Below are 23,568 nucleotides of genomic sequence, written 5' to 3' on the forward strand. Positions count from 1 at the left end.
ATTCATCGATTGTATCACATGGTCAAACTTGGAATTCTCTTTTATATTTTGTCACTGTCACAGATTTTCTCCAGAAGTAGCGTCCAAGAGGGGCTTAACAACAGCTGAGATGAATGCTGTAGAAGCTATACACAGGGCTGTTGAGTTCAATCCACATGTACCTAAGGTAAGCAAGTTTTTCCGCTTTAATTTCGATGGAGAGGAGGATAAGTTTCAGTCGTCGTATAGGCATACGACTAGATGAAGTGCGATACAAGAGTTGTCCACAGGGCAAACATTTACTACTGAAAAGGGACATTGTAATTTTAGCATCCTCTTTTTAGAGTGGTTCAGTAGGGATCCACGAAATGTGCTTATGTTATGAGTTTATTATTTTGGCAAGTTACTGGCATCTCTGATCACTTAAACATTTATATGGAGATTTTGGAGCAACTTTTGTGGTCAGCATCCCTAACTATAATCCTAACCTTGACCCTAATTTATTACCTATAACCCTAATCCTAACCCTAAAACTTAATCCTTATCTCTTGGTGCCACGCCCAATTGGTCACATCTTTTAGACTTTACCAATGCACCAAGTTTTTTGTTTCCTTCAGCTGACTCACTAAGTCTGCCAGGTAGTTGTTGTAGGTCTGGCAACATGCTCTCTATGCATCACGTCTCATTACGTGTAGCAGTAGTCATTCTATAGTGAGATTTTTAATTAACCATTTTGTTTGTTGGCATTCTGTCCGCAGTATCTTTTGGAAATGAAGAGCCTTATCCTGCCGCCCGAGCATATTTTGAAGCGAGGGGACAGCGAAGCCATCGCATATAGCTTCTTCCACTTGCCACACTGGAAGAGAGTGGAGGGCGCTCTCCAACTTCTCCACTGTACATGGGAAGGCACATTTCGTATGATCCCGTATCCGTTGGAAAAAGGGCATCTCTTTTACCCTTATCCAAGTTGTACAGAAAGTGTAGACAGAGAGCTACTACCAAGTAAGTCAGAGTAATGCCTAAGAACTAGTTAGACTATACTGTGTCTTCTTTTTCTCCTAGGTTGAAACTGCCGTCATCAATGCATTTTGTGACCTGTAACATCAAACGGGCCTATAAGTCGGTGCTACATATATCTCATTTGATAGTCCCAGTCAAATGCATTTGAAACCGATCATTAATCCTTTTGTTGAAGAGGATAATAAGCTTGTAGCTTTGTTTAAACCTCAAGATTTTGCTTGCTTTAGCTACACCCTGTTCAATTAGTGGGATACAAAGCACTGTATTTTGTCTAGGTATGTATTAGCCAATCATTAACAATGAGAGGGCATTCCTGAACCTTGTTGACATGAGGATGGTTTGAATTGGCCGCCACTTATGATTGTTTAATATTCATTCCCAGCAATGTGGGAAAAGAGACACATGTAGCACCGACATAAGGGTCCTTTTGATGTGACAGGTCACATTTACGCGGTTGCATTACCAGGTGCGGACAAACGGCCCTTCTACTCATATGTATGCACCCTGCCGATAAGGTTAGCGTGTGATTCGAACCTGCCACTGCGAAATACACACATGGCATTGCTCTCAACTTGAGATGAGGTGCACTAAAGAGAGCCCAAGCTACAAATATTCTGTATGTAACTCCATGATAAATCTGCCATATTGGATTGGGATACATGGGACCAAAATAGTCTACCACTTACACAATAATAACTTTGCACCATCTTGAGGTCATTGTGAGAATCGGAAGGGTTTGTTTTGGGCCAAGGTAATACTCCTTAGGAAACATACCGAGGCCCAACACAAACCCAGACGATTTCACACAATGACCGTGCTTGTTTGCATGTTAAGAAATGATACGCAAATGAGGTTTATTTGTGTGCGATATTTTAACAATTACGCACTTTGCTGTCAATTGTGAGATATTATTCATATTAATGACCTCCATTTGCATTTTTACAAATAACAGAAAATGATTGGATCATGTGCATATCGTGTATATTCATGAGGGAATAAATGGCATTCATTGGTATTAGTGTCTGTAAGCTTGAATATTACGAAATATGTTTGCACATGGAAGCTCTTTCCGCGCATTATCGTTATAAATCAAAGTTTGCCATGTGTCTGGCAATACACAATCATGGCAGAGAATGGACTTAGTGATAATCTACCTTTTGAGTTTACCAAAAACTCTTAAAGGTGAACCTCATTGAAAATAAAGTTATATATCAATGGAAAGCGTATGATGCCAGGAAGCAGAAAAGAATATTTTTTATTTGCATAGCGTACCAGGCTAGACATAATCTCCATGCAAAGATTGGATATTGGCACCCCCCCCCCCCTAAATTACAAAACGAAATCGTTAAAATTGGGCGCTTTCGTTGATGCCTTCAGCCCAGGGACACACAGTTACTCCCGGGTTTGATTGTAAACACAATGTCCGTGTATTACTGTGGCATGCATAGGGCCAATGCACGAATTCAGTCATTGTCAACTTACTTTACATGAAAAATATCTTCAATAAAATAAGAATAACATGAAGGAAATATCATGATCAAATCAAGAATGAAGTTCCTGAATAAAGTGTGTGGATTTTAAAATGGTAAAAGTGCTGGCCGGGTGATTTGGGATAGGCCAAGCCATCCACGATGTGCATAGGGAATATTGCAGTAAAGCACGAAGATTCACCAAGAGCCGGAATGAAAACAGATTGCAAAAAATAACTGCTAGTGCTACCAGTTCAGATCGTCACACCAAGTTGAGATGAACTTATCACAATGAGAAAATGAAGGAATAGAATAAGGTACATGTACAGGATTTTTTAATTATTTCTTAGCTTTACAACCGGTCATGGCCGGTCATGTATGATAGGCGAACTCGTATATAGATACATACGGGATGAGCTCAGTGACTGACTGAGTCTCACCAGAGTCTCACTACGCCGAGTGTTCAGTATCCGCGACTGTACTGTACTTGCAGACAAAATGACCGATTTGATATTCACATTCTGATATTTCCAACTTATTGCTACTTCATCAGCAAAATTTATTCCTGTAAATGTTCCAAATATAAGGGAGCGATTGATCAAATCTGCTGAAACACCCCATGCAGCTCAAGTGCTACCAGAGGACTAAGCCCCGAAGCGAGTCGCTGTGTTTGTGCATATCCGTCCCTGCACTTCAGCAGCTATTTACGCATCGTGTTCGGTAATCCATAAAACATGAATGTTTCACTTTTTCAGTACCGTACACTGATTGTACTATCATTAAAGAATCGTGACACAAGTGACAATATTTTAATTTTATTCAGATTTCAGAATTCCATCAAATAACGGTCTACTAAGCCTAAATTGTATTTATTTTATAATAAAGTATCTGCCCGAGTAGCTGTTTCTTTCAATCGCGATTCTGTGGAAAGAATGTATTACATAATCGCTAAATATGAAAACCTTTATATGGGCTGGATTTGATGAAATCGGTAATTTTTATTATTTTTTGATTACTGCAAGACGATATTTTTTTTAATCAGATATTTTAAATGAATCAAGAATAGGGAATGTCACAAACAAGTATTTAATTTGTTATTCGATCATGTTTATTCAGTCCGTGACATGAGCGGTAGCAGCAAGCATTTGCGCATGGGATTGATCCCAGCGCGAAATTCAAACTCAATTACCCAATTATACCCAGGCAGTTATGACTGATTTTGTCAAAAATTTATGGAAAAATTTATGTGTTGACGATAATTCTATTATTTCTAATATATATAGAAGGAACCAGCAACTTGAAGATTCCTCTAATTTCAAGCTTTATTGTGAAAATCAGACTTGCCGGGCAGCTTGCAAAGTACAGGAAGCAAGTCTTGTTTACATGTTTCCGAGTAGGATCACGTGATCTGCGAACCCTGAGCTTACGTCACGAGCATTCTCAAGGTCATAGAGCGATTGATTTGGGTGCTTTTTGGGCGCCTTAAAAAGACCAAAAATTCAATCATTTTTTAATTATTCAGCTTTATTGGCCATCAAAAAGATCGGAAAAAATAATTTTTAGTATCCTGACATTATAAGCTTTCCATTGATATATAACTTTATTTTCAATGAGGTTCACCTTTAAGATAATTGATTACAATATAAATGGATAATATTAGTGACAGCATTGAATCACAATGATCATTGACAAGTCAGTGATATACTCAAAAGTTTTGTTTTGCAAATGGGCTATTCCAGTTGTTGAAATCCTTACACCCCTTCTGGAAGACATGAACTTAAACTCCAAAATAGAGCGGTTCTTGGGTTGCGCGGTTTTCGGCATACGCGGTTGGTGTGTAAGGTTGTTGGGTGATGGTATGGTAGTGGTTGTGTTTAAATGTGAGTTTCTTTTCAGAACCATGTATGGGCGAAGTGTGGGGTGATTAAAGAAGGAAATAATATGGAAATGTAATAGGCCGCACAGCTGTGTAATGTTTATGTTTTACAAGATGCCCAGAGCACAGGTTGGGATATGGGATATCCCCTCGTGGTGTCGAGTTCACAACAGGTGTTGGTATTGCTTTACCAAAACAACCAGAGCCGTGTGTTGGAAGTTTTTGTATGTATAGACAGTTTTCTAGCAATGTTGACTCTACCCATTAAGTTTCATGCCCATACGACAGATTTTAGTCATTTGACCTCAGATGACCCCTGAGTGACCTTGGATTACCCCCAAAATGACCTTCCAAAAATGTGACTCTTAATGTTGACTGTACTCACCAAATTTCATGCTGTTATGATAGTTTTTAGTAATTTGACCTCAGACGACCCCTGGGTGACCTCGGATGACACCGAAATGACCTTCCAATAATTTGACTCTAAATGTTGACTAAACCCACCAAGTTTCGTGCCCATATAACAGTTTTTAGTAATTTGACCTCAGATGCCCCTGGGTGACCTCGGATGACCCCAAAATGACCTTCCAAAATTTGACTCTAAGTGTTGACTATACCCATCAAGTTTCGTGCCCATATGACAGTTTTTAGTAATTTGACCTCAGAAGAACCCTGGGTGACCTTGGATGACCCCGAAATCTATTCAGCTCTGTAAGAACATCAACTACAAATACAACTGACCAAGTTTAGGCGATAACACCATGTTGTTAAAACCCCTGTAGACCCTAAATACTCATCGCACATGTTGACTTCCAAACTTCATCACAACATAAACTTCGAAAATGATCCATTCATACTGTCCCATTTATTGACACCTTTGGTTTGTATCAATTGCCAGTGAGCAAAATACACGTGCTCTGTTCACTATACACAGCAAGGTATAGGTAGCTATGTGCACGATATTACAACCTCTACCTTGCTGCATTTGATTTGCAGTTCTGACATCTGGCCTGCGCCGGTTTAACCAACCAGGTCAGACCTTTGGAGCGGGGCTAGACAGGGATGACAGAATGCTGTGTCGTCATAAATTAAATAAAATTTATTACTATTGGTAAACAAGGGTTGTCTGAGAAGAAAAAATGTGGAAAGGTGAAAAGCAAAATGAAAAAAAAAAGAGAAGAAAAACAGAAGGGGAAAATGGGGAGGGAGAAACAGGCAAAGAGGAAATTATGATTTCCTTTCTCCATGCTCAAAATTAAATGTTGAGATTAAAGTTTTCATTTTTCGTTGGAAAGGTGTGCCCGAGTGATTGCGTATTAAAACAAACAAAAAAAAAAAAAAACCAAATTCCCTAAATTGTTATGCCAAAATAAAAAAATTAATCTTGTAAATTTTTGGCTCTATGTAAAGTTTGGAAGGATTTTTGTTTCTCATAAAAAGAAAAAAAATCTGGTGTCATAATGAGTCAAAAGATGTATGTTTTATACCGTAAATGAAGTAAAAATTATGATGCGCAGTGATTATGCCATCTTATTAAATTTCTAATCTTAATATTTTGTCTTTTTGTCAACATTCAAAAAGTATGTGATAGCTGATTTATTGCTCAACTGCACCCAGTATTTAGTTTTGTTTAGTTGTGGCGTTAAAATACCCAAACAAAGTTTCCGACGATACAGTTCTTTCAGGGACACCCTGTATATAGCATGTTTGTACTACAGTATTGATTTTATTGAAGGTCACTGGTAAATAAACACTTGATAGTCTGTGCCTCGGGCCAGGCTGTAACATGTGGCTATCACAATGTTTGTTCGGATCGCCCAACATAAATTGGCTGTGTAGGAGACTAGGTCTGTGCAAACAAATGAACGACTTTATAGAGAGCGTGAGCATTTCCAAAAAGCAACACAAAAGCAAACAAAAAATACACCCATTGCCCGCTATTTACTGCACGAAATGAACGACTCTAATCATGTACCGCACGAAATGAACGACTCTAATCAGCTGCGGCAATTCCCCAATGGTGCATAGGCCTATACTATACACATATTTTTATTCGTGCATTTGACGGACTTAGGTGTTTTTGTTTTTGTTACATTTCTCCTCTCCTGAAGACATATTATTATAGAAAATCTATCTACTTCTTCATTCGCATACATACTATATACCCTGCAACTTTCAATCTACACAGTGGCTAGATAACCCGTTAAACGTGCGAACAAATATTGCAAAACAAAATTGAAGTATGGCTCTACCCTATGGGTAACGCCCATACAAATAGGGAGTATAGATTTCAAATGGGTTACCTGAATGGGTAACTCTATTTTAAATCTACATCCCTTGTATGGGAGATTAAGGTCATATCTTCAAAAGGGCATGTAAGGATTTCAACTGAAACAAACCATTGAATCAAAACCACATGCTTAATTGTTAAGAAGTACAAAATTGTTTGCCTACAGTATTTTGTAAAGACCCTTCGCACTGCTCGATATGGCACCTCATTCGCCAAACAGGCCGTGTAGCATTGCATTATGTATGTGTGGTTTAGTTCTTTGTGCATGATGATCAGGATAAGTGGTCAGTCAGTTTGAAAGGTCTTTGCAAAAATAGTGTAGCTGCTCCAAGAATGCTTAACTAGATCAATTTCATCAGAAGCCAGGTAAACAAAGGGGGTTTCTTCCTTGCTTTCTTCCGTTAACCCTAACACTGGACCCTGCTTTTTGGGATCGGAAGTCAAAGAAGATCCGAAAAAGTCAAGGAGAAGAAGAATTTTGACTTGGCACCCCGGGAGTCGAACCTTTGACCCCTCGCATGCCAAGCACACGATCACGGACCGGTAGCTACACGGGTTATTGCTGCCCGGCCAGCAATTCCGTACGCATATAACACTTAGGGTGATTGCGTCATCGCAGACCCTGGGATTCATGCATGCGCAGATTTTTTCATCGTAAGATTTTGTAAGATTTTTGGGTGTTAGGGTTAAAGTGCAGACCACATATACGAGGGGGTATCAAAAAGTTTTAGAAATCGCCCAGAAGTGAAAGAGCTATATCAATGAAATTTTGTCAGTGCAATTACTGGTCCTTATTTACACTATGATGCAAAAATGGTCTCATAAGAATGTTTACTTTTTTACAGACGCTAGATGCTAATAACCTGCTGCCCCAGTTACTGCGCATAAACTGCAAGATTGAGAAAATTGAGGCAAGCAGCATTATTAAGATCCTGCATTTGAAGGGTTGCAGTGCCCAGAAAATCGATGATGAAATGAAAGTTATCTTCGGTGGTGATTGTGATATTGTCACTGTTGCTTTTTGGAAAATGAATTTTTTATTTCATCACAGATTTTTTGGGCACTGTAACCCTTAGAATGGAACTTAATCATGCTACATGCCTCAATTTTCTCCATTTTGCTGGTTATGTGGTTACATAGGCAGGTACTGACATCTAGCGCCTTTAAAAAAAGTAAACATTCTTATGAGACCATTTTTGCATCATAGTGTACATAAGGACCAGTGATTGCACTGACAAAATTTCATTGATATAGCTCTTTCACTTCTGGGCATTTCTAAAACTTTTGATACCCCTCGTAGATATGGATAATCACACTGCATTAGACAAACCTTTTTGGGGGGGGGGTGGTAGTGTCCTCCACTAGCAGTTGCTGACCAGCACTCAATCAAAATAAGCTTCCTTCCGACCAGGACAAAATTGAAAAATGTAAAATATAAAAAATGCATGTAAAACTACAATTTGCAGCGACATACAACGCCGTCGTAACATTCAGTCGATCGGTCACGACAGCCATTGTTGTATCGCAGTTTGGTCAATAGGTGGTGCACTAACACATGTCCCAGACAGGTGTTTCCTTGTAAGTAAATTACCCGGCACTAAATTTAGGTTGGTCACAACCCTGCTTGTGTAAATGTCCATTTGTCCTCATAGCACTGTGTAACTGTATAATGAGTTATGACTGTTGTTTAAATTCTTTTTTAAAAACTTGCGATTTTATCTATCACCATTTGTTATTACAGCGTTCCATGAAGTTTCAGTATATCCCAAAAAGGAGCTGCCTTTCTTCATCCTTTTTACAGCTGGTCTTTGTACGTTTACAGCATTACTGGCATTGCTCACACATCAGTTCCCTGAACCCATGGGAGTCATAGCCAAAGCAGTAAGTAATCCAGGGCATGCAAGTCAGAGGGGGCTAGTAGCCAAGGGTGAAATATAGCGGGCAACGGGTGTCATTCCACGCACGTGAGTGCCATAATGTGACCTGTTGAGGATACAAATTCAGGAATCGGGCAATAATTTTTGTCCCAATGTGTCGTCCTTCACACAGCGTCACTGCCGTATGAAAGTTAAACAGAAAATACTACATCATTGTATCTGTGAAAATGCAAGCTCATTTTCACTCAAAATATTGACCGTTTCAGTATATTTTTCAACAAAATACAGTGCCATATCGTATCTTTTTCCTGATATTTCGCCAACTTTTCTTGTAATTTGACTTCGGGGTCATAATTTTTACAGTATTTTGCCTTGTTTTCTGGTGTGGGTGTACATGTCTCGATCAAGATGAAGAAGGCCGTCTTGAATTTTGGCAATGGTGTTATTAAAGAGTATTTTCAGGAAATTTTTTATAATTTTCTTAAAATCAAGGAAAAAAAGTCTGGTAAGGCCAGATTGAGTCTTGGTTCCAGCAGGACTTTCTAAAGTGCTGGTAGCAGGACTTAAGCTGGAACTTAGCCGGAACCAGGACTCAGCTATTATATGATTGAATATGTGTGTTTATTCTAATTCCAATTATTTTGCCTTTTTTTTTTACACAGTTCCTGTCGTCGTTGTCGGCACCATTCAGTTTTCTTTTGGAAAAACTGGAAAGTATTGTACCTGCAAGTCTCTGGCAGCAGCTTACTAGACTCTAACCGACCAATCAAATGCCTAGGTCAACCAAAAATTGACCAATCGCATGTTTACTTAGTCGTCGTGTGATCAACGAAAAAAGGATCTGTGGATTCTTGGATGTGGTCATGTAACGACCAGTTTTTTCTTCCTGAAAAGATAGTCTTAGGTGCTATGGTCCTAAGTCAGTGTTATATTGATGTAAAATTTTTGACTAAAACAAACAATTTTTTGGGAGTTAAACTGTATTAAGAAGCTAACATTGGAAGATTGGCCTTCCCAGTTTTTACGGAAATGGTTGAGGTGTGGAATGCAAAATTTGGCAGTGCGCTCTGTGTTGATGAAAGGACATTTGGTAATAATAAGTACATCTTGTTCAACAGTTGGTAGCATATATTAACTGTGAAGTAACAATGTTCTCTACAATACATAAAACTACAACAAAACACAGTGTGCTCATGTCAATTTTGTTATACCATACCGGTTTCGTCATCGCATTGTATTGTCTCTCTGGTGGTGCAGTTTTAAAACGCCAAAATATCTTCCAAAATATCAAATGAGGTGCTCAATTACTGCGTTCTTGTAGTTCTCCAAGATGACCCTTGACCCAAGACAGAAATTGTCTCTCGTCAAAAGTGTCTTGGTTTGGTTCTGTACTATTTTAAGGTTATGTTTGTTGCTATTTAAGAAAGAAAAGTCTGCTGTTTTGTTTGTTTGTTTGTTTGCCCGTTTCATCTTCCATGCAAACAGGGTGGTGATCCAATTTGGGTTGCAGTCCGTCGAAACCACGTTTTATTTGAAAGATTTCTTCAAACTTTAACAGGATAAAGTTTAGCATTATCTGGTTAGAAATTGTCATTCAAGCCTTACATCGTTAGCATACATACTGTTTTAAGCTCAGTTGATAACTGAGTCATCTGGTTACTGAAGGTGCAATTTTTTAGAAGTATTTATTACATTCAGCAGTGTTGCCAGTCTTCAGGAAATTTCCTGATTTCAGGAAATTTTAGTTGGACGATCCTGTACAAAATGTATGGGCAAAGTACATTTTTCAGGAAATTTTTTGTCATTTCAGGATTTTTTGACAACACTGACTGGCAACTCTGATTTAGTAGATGTCATATTTATCTCATTAACACTGAAATGGGCTATTCCATTTAAAAACCATACTCCCCATAAAGAAATTGGAATTCCAACCAAATTTTTTGAGCCATTCCAGAGCCAACACTTTTCTGTCAAAAACAATGGAAAAGGTGTGCAAGATGTTTGAATTTGGCATAGAATTTCCTAATTTGGGGCCCAATTGGTGTTAAATCCAATTGGATTTCAACACTTTGCACCATTTTCAGCTGGATTTGAGCAGAAATCACACAAAATAATACACTGGGATTGACCATATATAGTTCAGCTGGAAATGAGATAGCAGTGTCACAAGGAAGAGTGTGGATTTTGAATGGAAGAGCCCTAAAATGTTGTTGTATCCGAGACACAGGAATAGATAATAATGGAAATCTGGATTCCCTATGCCACCCCAGGCTCAGAAATCCGATGCGAATCCGCAAATCGATTCGCGCAATGATTCACATAAAACATTAATTGCGTGGACCCATGTGGATTCACATAAACATTCAGATACTGGGGACAGTTTACAGAGGCCAGAGCAAGGAAAAATTGCCTTGCATAAAGTGCTGTGTTTGACCATGGTTTGCCTACTTGATGCATAATACATCTCATTTTTGAAGCAACTGAATCCCCCCAAATCGAGGATTGTATCAAAATTCTTTTGTGATAATCCAAATGGATTTGTGCACACTGTTACGGATTTCTAGGCCCTGCACCTTGTGTGATAAAGCCATCGGCCATGGAGAAAGTGTACTTGGATCCTTGCCAACAAAACAAACCTAAACAATTCTGCATGGTATCTTCCGATAAATGTGCATTTGTGCTGCTTGCAACTCCATGATGTATTATCATATACCTCTACTCTGTGAGTGTCACGCCTAAGTAGCGATTAGTTCCAACTTCACTCTGGGCAAACACAAATACCCACAAATTTTCCTCCATAACTGCAAAAAAAGATGGCAGGGAGTCTGGATTTTCTCTTATTTCTATCTGTAATCAGATGCAATGTATTTATATGTTAGCTAGTGTGTGCTGAACTACAAGCTATGGAGAGTAGTTCAGGCTTTGGGTTATTCAGTTGAAATCCATGCACCCTATGGAGGACATGACCGTAGTCTCCCACACAGGGGGTGTAATTTTCAAATGGAGTCACCCATTCAAGTAACCCCATTTGAAATGCACATTCCCTGTGTGGAAGATTAAGGTCATGTGGTACGGTGTATGGATATCAACTAGAATAGCCCTTTGGAACTAAGGTCAGATAAATATGTGCACACTACCTAAAACATTTTGGTTCTCTCAGTTTCTTTGCAAGGAAATTGGTCAAAATGCACATTTTCTTGCTAGAAATGATTTATCATAATCTGGAGAATAATAGCATATGGTGTGCTGCAGTGGTACACACCACAGTATTCATATCGTTGTGATATCCATATGAAGAGCTTATTTCCAAACCGTGTTAAGTCCACAAACACATGTGTCTGATTTACCTGTGCGATATTGCTATGGGTTGTGATGCTATAGGTATTATAATTTCAGTTGGATGCACCATTACAAAGCAAACAGTGGATGGATGCACAGTAACAGTACTGTGTCAGGCCTTTGATTCCCAAATGAGAACAATAGTCTGCATATTGTTAACCAGCATTGTTGTGGTAAATGGCTTGTTGTTGGTACAACTTATTGTTGCTAATGTCGAACTTGTCAAAGTATAAATTGTGATTGTGTCACACAAGTAAATGAGAAACTTATGGTTGTGGACTTAACACGGTTTGGAAATAAGCTCTTCATATACTGTTGAATAATTGATAACTAGATACCATCCCTATATGTATTAAACCTGTGAAGCAGCTTAAGCTATTCACTGAAGGAGGGTACTATGGGTAGTGAACATGTTAAAAACAGCACGGCACAGTACAGAAATTGGTAATGTTGCCCTCTATGGATAATATAATACAAAGGGACGGTCTATAGTTATCAAGGGTTCAGCAGTATGTAGAAATTATAACGATGTGTATGAATTGTAACTCCAATAAAGTAAGAGTACAGTATTATATAAATATGTTGACAAGATGGATTGCATCGGTAAAAAAGCACGTACATAAAAATTGTTTGAAATCCGGAAGTGGCACACAAAGTACTGTGTAAAAGATAGCTATGTGTTGTAGAAATTACCCTGTTGCTTGTTTACTCCCTTTCCCTTCCTTTCCTACCAGTATCTGACCTTTGACCTTTTTCTCTTACCGGCCAACTATTCCTGTCATTTTATTTCATTTGTAATTTTTTTTTTCACATGGCATATAAGGTACCAAATTTAAGTTAATAGTAACTTTGAAGGTAATTATCAAGTTTGCTTGTGTCTTCTGAGTTGGAATAATGGTCTACATTATCTTTATAAACCGTTTTCGTAATTGACCACTTTGTTGCCGTTGGCGGCATTTGGCTCTGCTAGCTCCAATTAGGCCAGAGTTAGCGAAGTGGAAAACTGAAAGCGAGGCCAAAGATGTAAATTATATACACCCAATTATGCAAAGGTAATTTGCCAAGTAACTAAAAGGATTATCTAGCTGAGACTTGGTACAAAGCATTTTGCTCATTTTAATCTGCATAATTATTTAGGGATAATTTCTTGAAAAATTAAAATGAACTCTAATAGCGTCTTATTAATGATGCAGATTAAAATTAGCAAAATGCTAAACCTAATATACCGTACTGACGCGAGTATAGTCCCACCTTCGAGTAAAGTCCCACCCCCAAATTTTCGAGAAAAAAAATCATTCATGGTTGACCTAAAAAAAAAAAAAAAAAAAAATTTCAAGATGTTTTGTATTTTTAATATGAAAATTGATAATTTGTATTCATGTCATACTCTATTAATGATTTCAAAATGCATTAAAATTCAATGCATTTTGAAATCATTCATAGAGTATGACATGAAAACAAATTATCAATTTTCATATTAAAAATACAAAACATCTTGAATTTTTTTTATTTTATTTTTTAGGTCAACCATGAATGACCCTAGCATTTAGGTCTAGGTCCAGGGACACTACAAAACCGAAAAAATAAAAAACGGGGTGGGACTATACTCGCGTCAGTGCGGTACTTCTATTGTACTTGTACTACATGTATCAAGTCTCAGCTAGATAGTCCTTATAGTTACTTGGCAAATTAACTTTGCGTAATTGGGAGTATGTAATTTACATCTTTGGCCACGCTTTCAGTTTTCTGCTTAGCTAACTCCGGCATAATTGGAGTTAGCAGAGTCAAACGCGAAGTGGTCAATTACGAAAAAGGTGAATTAGTACTTTAGGCTACCAAATTAGCACCCTTCTTCTAATTGGTGCCCCCTGTGGGCTTTCCTTACCTGTTTAATTGCTCCTTTCTGGACTTACAGCAATATGTATGATCTTATAATAGGAAATTTGTTTATCATTTTTTCAAACCTGATTTTTTGGCATATTTATAATGTTTACACAAGTCCCAACTTGGACCTAAATGGAATCGGCTAAAGTTGTTGTGTTTGTAGGTCTACAGAGCAAAGTTCGACAAGAAGTCATATTATGACTTTAAACTCCATGTTAAATAGCGAAAACAGCCTGTGGGATTCATTCACTTTAACTTAAAATGGACAGAAACCATTCCAAGCAGTTATTTCTAATATTATTCCCCACCCCCCATTGGCCCCCACAAAAATGTGTTGTGTTGGGTTTTTATATCCTTTATTCAACATAGATAACAAATGTGATGTGATCAAGCAAAATCAGTCAGAAGTTAGGAAATATTGATTTTAAGATATAACCAAACAAAGGAAATATTTTTCTTTTCGTTTCCTATTGTTTTGGAAAATCAGTTTAACTGTTTTATCTTTTGAACTGGTTTTCCAATTTCAATGGTGTTTTCTACAAAATGTGGCTTTGCAAATGCTTTCTACAATCCTATAAGAAACTGATAATTGAATATGTCCAATTTCAGACTGATTTTGCTTAATCACACCACAAATAGCCATGTTATTATTTCAAGCCTTCCATTGTTTCAACTTTGCTGTAGTGGCGATGTACATCTCACTATCTGTGATAATTGTGCAGCTTTCAACTGAGTTATTTGTTTATTGTGAAATTGTTGGCCTCATTGTCTTGGGTTTTTCAGTTTTATAGTGACAAACCTGAGATACCAAAAAAGTACTCCATTGTAATTTACTAAACAACAGGAGCCATGTTATCAACAAATTGTTACAGATCCAAAACATTGGGCTATAACCCTGTCGGCATTGCAACTTCCGGTTTTCGCTGAGCAGTTTTGAACTTTGAACTCTGACCTATCAGGGAAATTACTTATTATTCATTCATATATTATTGTAATAATTTATCATTGGAAATATTTGATTTCTCCGATAGGTCAGAGGGCGAAGTGTCCCAAAACTGCAAAAACTGTTCGACAATGCACTGCGAATTTTAATGCCGATTTAGCTTATTCCAGTTGAAATCCATACACCCCCTGTGGAAGATTATGGAAATATCTGGCACAGGGGGAGTATGAATTTCAAATGTAATTAGCACATTTAGGCAGCTCCATTTGAATTTCATACACCCTCTGAGAAAGATTCAACATGAATCTTCCACAGAGGGAGGGTGAGTTTCAAATAGTGCTGCTAATGTGTTAAATCCATTTGAAATTCATACTCCCCTTGTGGAAGATATTTCCAAAATCTTACACAGGGGTAGTGTGGATTTCAAATGGAATAGCCCAATTGTGTCATGAAGTGTATACAGGTATACATTCATTCTTGTTAGTATGAGAACATGCAATGTTTGAAATATTACTTTCTCAGTACTATACTTGTAGCATTCCATTCTGATCCTTATCACCAGGAGAACACAAGAATATGCTATTACATTTGAGATGTATACACCCCCTGTGGAAGACATGACCTTAATCCTCCACACAAGGAGTGTGAATTTCAAATGGGGTGACCTGAATGGATGACTCCATTTGAAATCTACACCCCTGTGTGGTAGGTCATGTCTTCCATAGGGGGTGTATGGATTTCAACTTGGCCACCATATTTTGACTCAATAGAAACATCTTCAGCTTGTCCACCTTTGTAGTTGGACATCTCAACTGCAAGATGCCTCAAGTAACATCAGTCCTTGCCTGGTCATTCAATTTCTAAATTGAGAATAGTTCAAATTGTGGATTTAGGACCAGAAGGCACTATCTACCATTATAGCTGCCCCATAGACATTTGGATAATTCTGCATTCTATATTGTACACATCTGACACCTGGCAGCTATTGCCGATAGAGTTTTCTTGCTCCAAACCTCCGATGTCTACTTTCTCTCCTACATATTATTTTATGCTACAAATACATAATGAGGGTTTAGGGAAAGAAAGCCCTATCTGCAATAGCTGCCAAGTGCCATATTTTTAGATTGTGTACAATATAGAATGCAGAAATGGTCAAATGCCTATAGGGCAGCTATTGCAGATAGGATTTTCTGGTACTAATCCCTCGAAATACATTAATATGCAATAAGGCCACTTGCTGCTAGTTTATCCAAAGCCATAACATTGCATGTGCATATCATAATGTAACAAGAATAGGGCCATGTTTTTAACAAATACCTGGTACACATTGTAAGCACCCACACTCATGACAAGTCCCTAAACCGGTCAAGTGTTTTGTGTGGGTATGTGTGAGGCTTATGATGTGTTTTTTAGCTTGTACCATGTGTACCAGGTGGTTGTGTGTGGTTGTGATATTTGGTCCTTGGGATGTATTTGTGTAACTTAGTCACTGTAGCAATGTTAATACTGAACATCTACACTAAAAGAGGAAGCCCCACCAGAGCAGTTCTTCTGGGGTGAACCAAACCTGCCTGGTTATCAAATTAATCAGTGTCAAAGTTATTTCTGAATTTGATAGGTGCTAATTGATGCAATAACATCAAAACATCAATTAACCTTGTCACTGATTAATTTGATAACCAGGCAGGTTTGGTTCACTGCAGAAGAACTGCTCTAGCGGGGCTTCCTCTTTATTCTTACAACATCAGACCATTGTCTGGGGTATCGCAAGTGACATCAACTTTTATTTTGCATTCAACTGAAACTCGAATGACTCATTTGAAAGCTGCCAACAGAATCTAGAGAAACAAGAAATTCATGATTTTCTGTAGATTCCTTCCTTCAACATTCGGGTCCTGAACCTACCTTTTCTTTAAATTCCAAACAGTTGTTCCTCTGGATGCATTGTGTAATACAGTGATAATCAATACATTATTATTCTTTCTGCCAATGTTAAAATGTATGAAACACATTTACTAAAATCTGCATTTTATGGTTTATGTTTAAATTTCCCTCTAATTTTTACAAAATCACTCCAAACTTTGTGTATTTACTCCATAGTTGGGAGTTCTACAATTGTATTATGGTTGCTTTTGACAAACCATTTTAGTATAAAACCAGTTGAAATAGATTATTTATTTTTAACATTTCAAAAAAAATCGGAACTCGGGTCAGTTCTGTGGAGAGAAAGGGCAGGGGAATTTCAGTTGTGTGAAATGCGTAATATTTACATGTTCTTTGCAAAGTTTACAAAAAACGAATGTCATAATGGTTCGGTAAGCTTAGCTTACCAATATTTTCTGGTTAATGTTGCATAAAAAAGCACATTAAAAATAACTAAAAAGCAAATGAATGTATCTGTTTTATTTTTGTTTCTGATTAGGCGTAATCTCATCACATGAGCCTCACATGTTGTAGTCACATTTAGTTGATTGAATTAAACAGCTTTAGTCTGTTTTCAGTAAGGAAAAAAAAAAAACAAGTTTGTTTCCTCTAGCGGCAAGCATTACGTTTTGATGGCTTTTTTTTTACTTTTCAAAGAAAAAAACAAAAACAAAACGGAAAAATCACACAAAAATAATATAAAACACTACTGGAGTAAACATTTACACATTACACAACAAACAAGCATAGTGAAAAACTTTTTTAATCTGCAGGTTGAAAGGGGATCATAAACATTCTAGAATATGATTTTGTGTGTGTGTGTGTGTTGGAGAGACCCACTGTATATTCCCATTCCAATTTGCAGCAAAAAGGTATTTTTGTCATTTTAAGACATGGATTTAAAAAAAAACGGATTTCGCATTTGACTTTTTTGACCTGCTACAGGTTTTTTTGGCCTAATGCGATGATAGACTACGTTTGGTGACAGATTCATGAGGCACATTTGAGTAGATTGCCAGTTTCATATTATGTTCAACAACTCTTCCTAGACCTTTGTACAGGAGCCAACCGTTGTTAATCTGTGATGAATCCACACTTTGACAGCGTATATGCGTACGGAAGTTAACAGAAGTGCGCACACACTTATGCATGTAAAATTTGCCTTGTCTGTGCTGTACAAAAGACTACAATCAGTGAACTTAATTTTGGCACACTCTGGCATACTAAATGTAAATGGCCACCCCTCTTCATCAGTTCAATGTTGATGAAAGCACTTTCTCCATCGGGCTCTCCAGTCTCCCCAACATTGATTGAGGAGGAAAGGGGAAGGTTTGTACTTCTCATCAAGGCGCCAGAGGGGTATCTAGGTGTCATTTGGACGCCCTGTTTTTAATTTGGGCACCCTCAAATTCTGATTTTTATAATATAGTGAATAGGAAGTGGACACCCTGATTTTGTAGAATCAGGTATTTTGGACACCCTAAAGACACCCCTCTGGCTAATGCCTTGCTTCTCATCAACAATACTTGTACTGATTTCACTGAACTACCGTAAAAACTAGATAGTTAGCATATATGTATTTTTGAAAACATGAAATTGTACAAAAGTCTGGCGCTTTACCAACTGAGCTAATGGGGTTGAGACACACATTTGCAGGTTTACTTGTTCGTATATAACTATGTGTATCGATGATTTGCTCAAAACCCTTTACACTTTTGTGGATGGGGCTCTTCATGTTTGCATGTTTTAAAACCGCTCGATAGTAAGCACATATGCTAACTATCAAGTTTTTATGGTATCGGAGCGCAATGAAAAGTTCCAACATGTTGTCAAGATGTGCCAACTATTTATTTTCTTGATTGTAGATTTTACATTTGGAGAGCTCACTATTATTTTTGCAAAGTACACTCACTGTTGTGTGGAGTATGTCATTGGTAGATAATTTTGTTTACCCTGTTCTTGCCTCCTTCTACTTCTAAACTGAGCTCAAAAAGAAACTTATATTTTTTTACAACTTGTGAATCACAAGGTCATATCTTAAAATACTGTCAATCAAAATGAACCAAAATTACACACATGATTACCTTAATACTCTACTCAAAACACATGTCAGTAACCAAGCAGTTGTCCAACTGACACAACAGCAAAATGCACTGTCATGGGACAGCTTCCTGGACTTCCTTCACTTTCACAGCCCAACATTTGGCACCCAGGACAAAAAATCTGTGAGAATGCACACAAGATCCTTGCACAGATGATAAAACGGTGCTGCTTTCTGCTTTTCATACACTTTTTTCATGAAACGGCTGGGCTGTGAATGTGGTCCAGGAAGCTGTCCCATGTCAGTGCATTTTGCTGTTGTGTCAGTTGGATAACTGCTTGGTTACTGACATGTGTTAAGAGTAGAGTATTGAAGTAAATCTGTGTGTAATTTTGGTTCAATTTGATGGACAGGATTTCAAGATATGACCTTGTGAAAAATTATAAGTTTCTTTTTGAGCTCAGTTTAGAATACATAGAATTAACAATAAAACACAATTATTGTACATCCAAAATATTTATTATCAAATATTGATATGATCAAAAATAACATTCTACATATCAGCAATATACATTGTACATGTACACTGCAAGATTCTCATCTGTGTGACGCCGATGTCACCAGAATGTCACTCCATCGGAAACTACACCTCGGTTTTCCATATCGCCGGTCCGAAATAGCCAGCTAGCCAGCCAGGTTTCTACAGAGGGACTTCGCGGCGCGGTGACTTCGCAGGAGAGTCACACCGGTGTGACTACGCGACTGTGCCTGGGTGCTCAGTACCGGGGTTTTGGGTTGCCGGTTTTGCTTTTATTGCCATATTTTTATATTCTCTTGATTTATTCAATTAATATTCTTTATTTCTTGCTTTTTAAGGGATTAGGGGGGAAATTACAAACTGCACTTTAAAAATAAGGAAATATTAGATGAATAAAATAAATTTGTTAGTAAAAGAAATAAACATGATAAGTAAACAAAGTATAATTCAATAAACTAACATGATGAATAAGATACATTTTTATTAATTGGTGGTCAAGTTATTTGAATAACTAAATAAATAAAAAAAATAAGAAATAAATAAACATGAAGAAACCAATAAACATGCAAAGAATGGAAGAAACAAAGAAACACTTGAAAGAAAACAACTTGAGGAAAATTGCAATTAAAGAAGTTAAAAGTAGGAATATTATAAGAAGCATGTAGGCCTATTGATGAATTAAAATACTAAATGTGTAAAATAAATTAATAATAATAATTATAACAATAATAATTTGTAACAAGCATTAATATTTGCGTGATAAAAAATAAGACACAGTTTCAAACAAACACTGCAATAGGCCTATGTTGATGTGAATAATAAAAACAAAATTTAGTGAAATATATTTAAGTGAATATCAAACTCAAGCAACAAAAACAAGTTACCGTAGCTATTTTTAAAAAGTGCACGCATCAAGTTTACAAAAATACACAGCAAACAAAAGTTTACCTACGAGTCGCATAATTTGATAACGTAAAAAAAATCAACATGAAAAAGAAATCAAACTAATAAGCCTATAAAAAACACCATTTTGAAAAACGGAAAAAGAAAATAGCACAAGCCAAAGTTTTGCATAAACTTACGGCAGTAAAAGTATAAATTGTAGTAGGCCTTTATTCAGGAAAGTGACAAGAAGTAAAACAAAATGCATGCTAGGCCTATAAATCAATTAACAGAAAATTTCTTGCTTCAACATAAGTGAAGCTTTGGCAAATCAAAATGTATAAATTGAAAATGCTAGGCCTATAGGCATAGGCCTACTTTTGCTAACTTCGCTGAAAATAAAATTAATATCGCTTTTAACACAATTTATTTTAAATAAAAAAAAAGTGTCAATAGGCCTATAACGTTATCATGCAAAAATATGAAAAATAGGCCTAATTTGATTGCAAAACATGCCATCTAACCACTGAAGTAAACAAAGCAATGATATAAGTTTTGTGTGAAAACAAACAAACAAATAAAGGAAATAAAAACGTTTGAAATGAAACAAACAAATAAACCAAGAACAAGAACTGCAAATAAAACACACGCAGTTGATGAGATTATTAAACATGCAGCACGAAAAGAATTAAAATATACAAAAGAGAACAATAAATAAACGAAACAAAATTAATCGGAAGTCTCACAGTTGAAATATAGGCCTAAATGATAAAGAATGCAAAAGCACGATAAAAAACACAAAGACGGCAGTACAGCTAGCCACGGACCCAGTGTACAGCATGCATCAATCAATTAATTATAAAACCAACTCATTCCATTCATGAGCGTATGCAAGCAGTAAACAAGCATGATACGCGATTTTGTCATCATCAACGCAGTATTTTGTAGATATACTGCTGCGCCCCCAGAGTGTTCGAACTCATAACAGGGCTCGGTCAACGACCTTTTGGCAGTGTAGTCACCTTGAAGTTCGCCGACTGGGCACCGAGCAGGCGACGCACGGGGGCACTGGCTACGGAAGTCACTTTGATGTGACTACAAGATGTGGACCACTGTCGGAATCTACTCAGTGGTGTACATCATGCGTCGCTGATGCGGCATCGAGCAGGTAACACATCGGAGGCTAGCAGTTGTAGTCACTGCGTGATGACACTGCTGCATAATACCCTACTGCCTTGTTTCCGATGTAGTCACTCTCCTGTAGTGACTCCGTCGGCCACCATAAGGTAGGTTATTCTGGAGTGACGGCGGTAGTGACTTTAGAGTTCCAGTGCGATATAGTCACTATGTCGCCAGGAATTTTGCAGTGTAGTACAGAGTAGTTACAACATAAATTTGGCACAATTTTCCATTTTATACAAACTGTTTACAAAACTACAAAATACAATTGTTATATTATTAGAAAATGAGTATGAGTGGTATACTTAAGCACTGGAGGAAAATAAGATTGCGGTATTAGCAGTCGCAATTGCGGGGTTTTTTTTTGGTGCAATTGTGGGTGTTTTTTTTAAAATCTTTTATAGACCCTAAATTACTTGTTATTCAAGGATGGAACTGAAGAAATACTGCTGGTAAAAAAATCTTTAAAAGTTAAAAATTCCAAGTTTTTTTTCACAAACCTGGATAAAGTTGTGCGTTTTAATTACTGTTGTGTCTATTGAACAGCCAGAGACCATTGAATTAGCATGCAGTGCTAGCTGTTCAATAGAAGAAAAAGTACAGTAAAGTATTAAAATGTACAACTTCATCCAGCTGCGAAAAAGTAGTATTTCTGTGGTTCCAACCTTTGAGTAACAAGTAATTTCTATAACTTCTTAATAAATTTGAACAATTTTGTGCTTCCCCCCCCCCTTTTTTTTTGGGTTGCCTTTTTTGGAAAATCGTGGTGCATTTTTGGCTTCCTAAGTCGTAATTTCCTCCTGTGCTTAGGTATACTCAATTCTGTCTAGAATATGACATTTAATTTATTGTATAATAGACTATCAGCAGCTTACAAGCAGGAATAGAGGTCATCCATGTTACTCATGCGTGACTTCTAACAAAAGGCGCTGATTCCCGTAGTATTCCTCATTCAAACCAATTCAATGCACGACCTCGGAGTTCCCTGCATGACTTTAGCGGGCTATTTTGAAGCAGTCATGGTTGCACATGCAGGTTCTTCTTTTGAAAGTCCTAAACAAGGTATAGCAGTCGCTGATAGGATATGCAGCTTATAGATCACGGATAACCTCTATATGATGAACCTCAAATAAATTTGTTAGGACCAATACAATTGATTTGGTAGTCATTAGAACTAGCAGGAGTATAAAGATGGTAGTCAAGGAACCAACATGTAAAAACTTCCAAATTGAAATTAAAGGAGTATTCCGTGATCCTATCATCCACTTTTTATGACATTTTTCAGTAGGTATCCATGCAAAAAGGTTATTTCCAACATGCATGATTATGTGTAATGCACTGCTACATAGTCCACTGTGTGTAATTTCGTTCTGGTACACCAGAATGTAATTCAAATTTGGTGATATTTTTGCTAAAGGAATTAGTCTGCGAGAATTTTTTTATACATAAACATTATGTAGCCATTAAGCCAGAGGTTTCCTGTGGTATAAAAAAATCTCAACTTTATTTAAGGAAAGTGGGGTATGCGGCTGTGGATCACGAAATGCCCCTTAAAACAAGTTTAGAAAACTGGCATGAAAAATGAAATTGTCCAAGCTTCTTATTTTGCCTTTTTCTGCTGTAGAAAGAGGATTCAATCTGGTTGAAAAACAGACAACTACCGTATTTCGTCAAATAGTCCCCCCCTCAAATAAACCCCCCCCAAATAAACGCGCCCCCCCCACCACTTTTTCAGCCAAGATGTTTCAAAAATGCTGATATTTCCATGCTATCTTGTGTAGTAAGCTTACCAAGTTGCCCACATGGTCGATAATAGCGTCACTTTTTGGCGAAAATCTGGATTGGAAACCCGGAAGTGAACCAGAAGTCAGTGTTTCTAGTTCATAGTTCATCATTTTAGCGTGAGTTTTAAGTTTACCTAATGATGTTAACGGGAATTATCATTCCAAAATTGACCCTGAATAAGCGCCCCCCCCCCCCCTCGGGAAAATGTAACACCCCTGGGGGCGTTTATTTGACGAAATACGGTATGTGAAGAATTTCAAATTTGAGATGGATTTGCTCTATGTATAAGCACCACAGTATATATTTTTGCTAGATCATGAAATAGCACCTAAAAAGTGAATTTTAAAATAATTATAAAAAAGTAAGCCTGGAGGGCACCCTGTAGCAGGTAAAATGATTAAATAATCCAGGGGGCGACCTGATCCAAAACAGGCATACGATCACTGCATTTGGAAATCATAATCTCTCTATTGTGCATATTAACAAAATAAACAAAATTTTGTACCTTTTTATTAAAAATTAGATTGCGATTTGCCTTTTTGA

At 37.3% G+C, this 23,568-nt stretch overlaps 1 protein-coding gene across 2 annotated transcripts in view; it reads left to right on the top strand.

The window, feature by feature from the left end:
- Window positions 1-13,115, top strand: part of LOC140159254 (suppressor of tumorigenicity 7 protein homolog) — an 83,842-nt gene extending 70,727 nt beyond the window's left edge. For both annotated transcript variants that reach the window (XM_072182663.1, XM_072182665.1), the window contains exons 9-12: window positions 64-166; window positions 738-981; window positions 8,376-8,515; window positions 9,174-13,115. In XM_072182663.1, the coding sequence (XP_072038764.1) occupies window positions 64-166; window positions 738-981; window positions 8,376-8,515; window positions 9,174-9,269 (583 nt within the window). In that variant the 3' untranslated portion in view covers window positions 9,270-13,115. The remainder of the gene's footprint in view (window positions 1-63; window positions 167-737; window positions 982-8,375; window positions 8,516-9,173) is intronic.
- The last annotated feature ends 10,453 nt before the right edge of the window (window positions 13,116-23,568 follow it).

Source organism: Amphiura filiformis, chromosome 8 (assembly GCF_039555335.1).
Source record: "Amphiura filiformis chromosome 8, Afil_fr2py, whole genome shotgun sequence".
Taxonomy (NCBI): Eukaryota; Metazoa; Echinodermata; class Ophiuroidea; order Amphilepidida; family Amphiuridae; genus Amphiura; species Amphiura filiformis.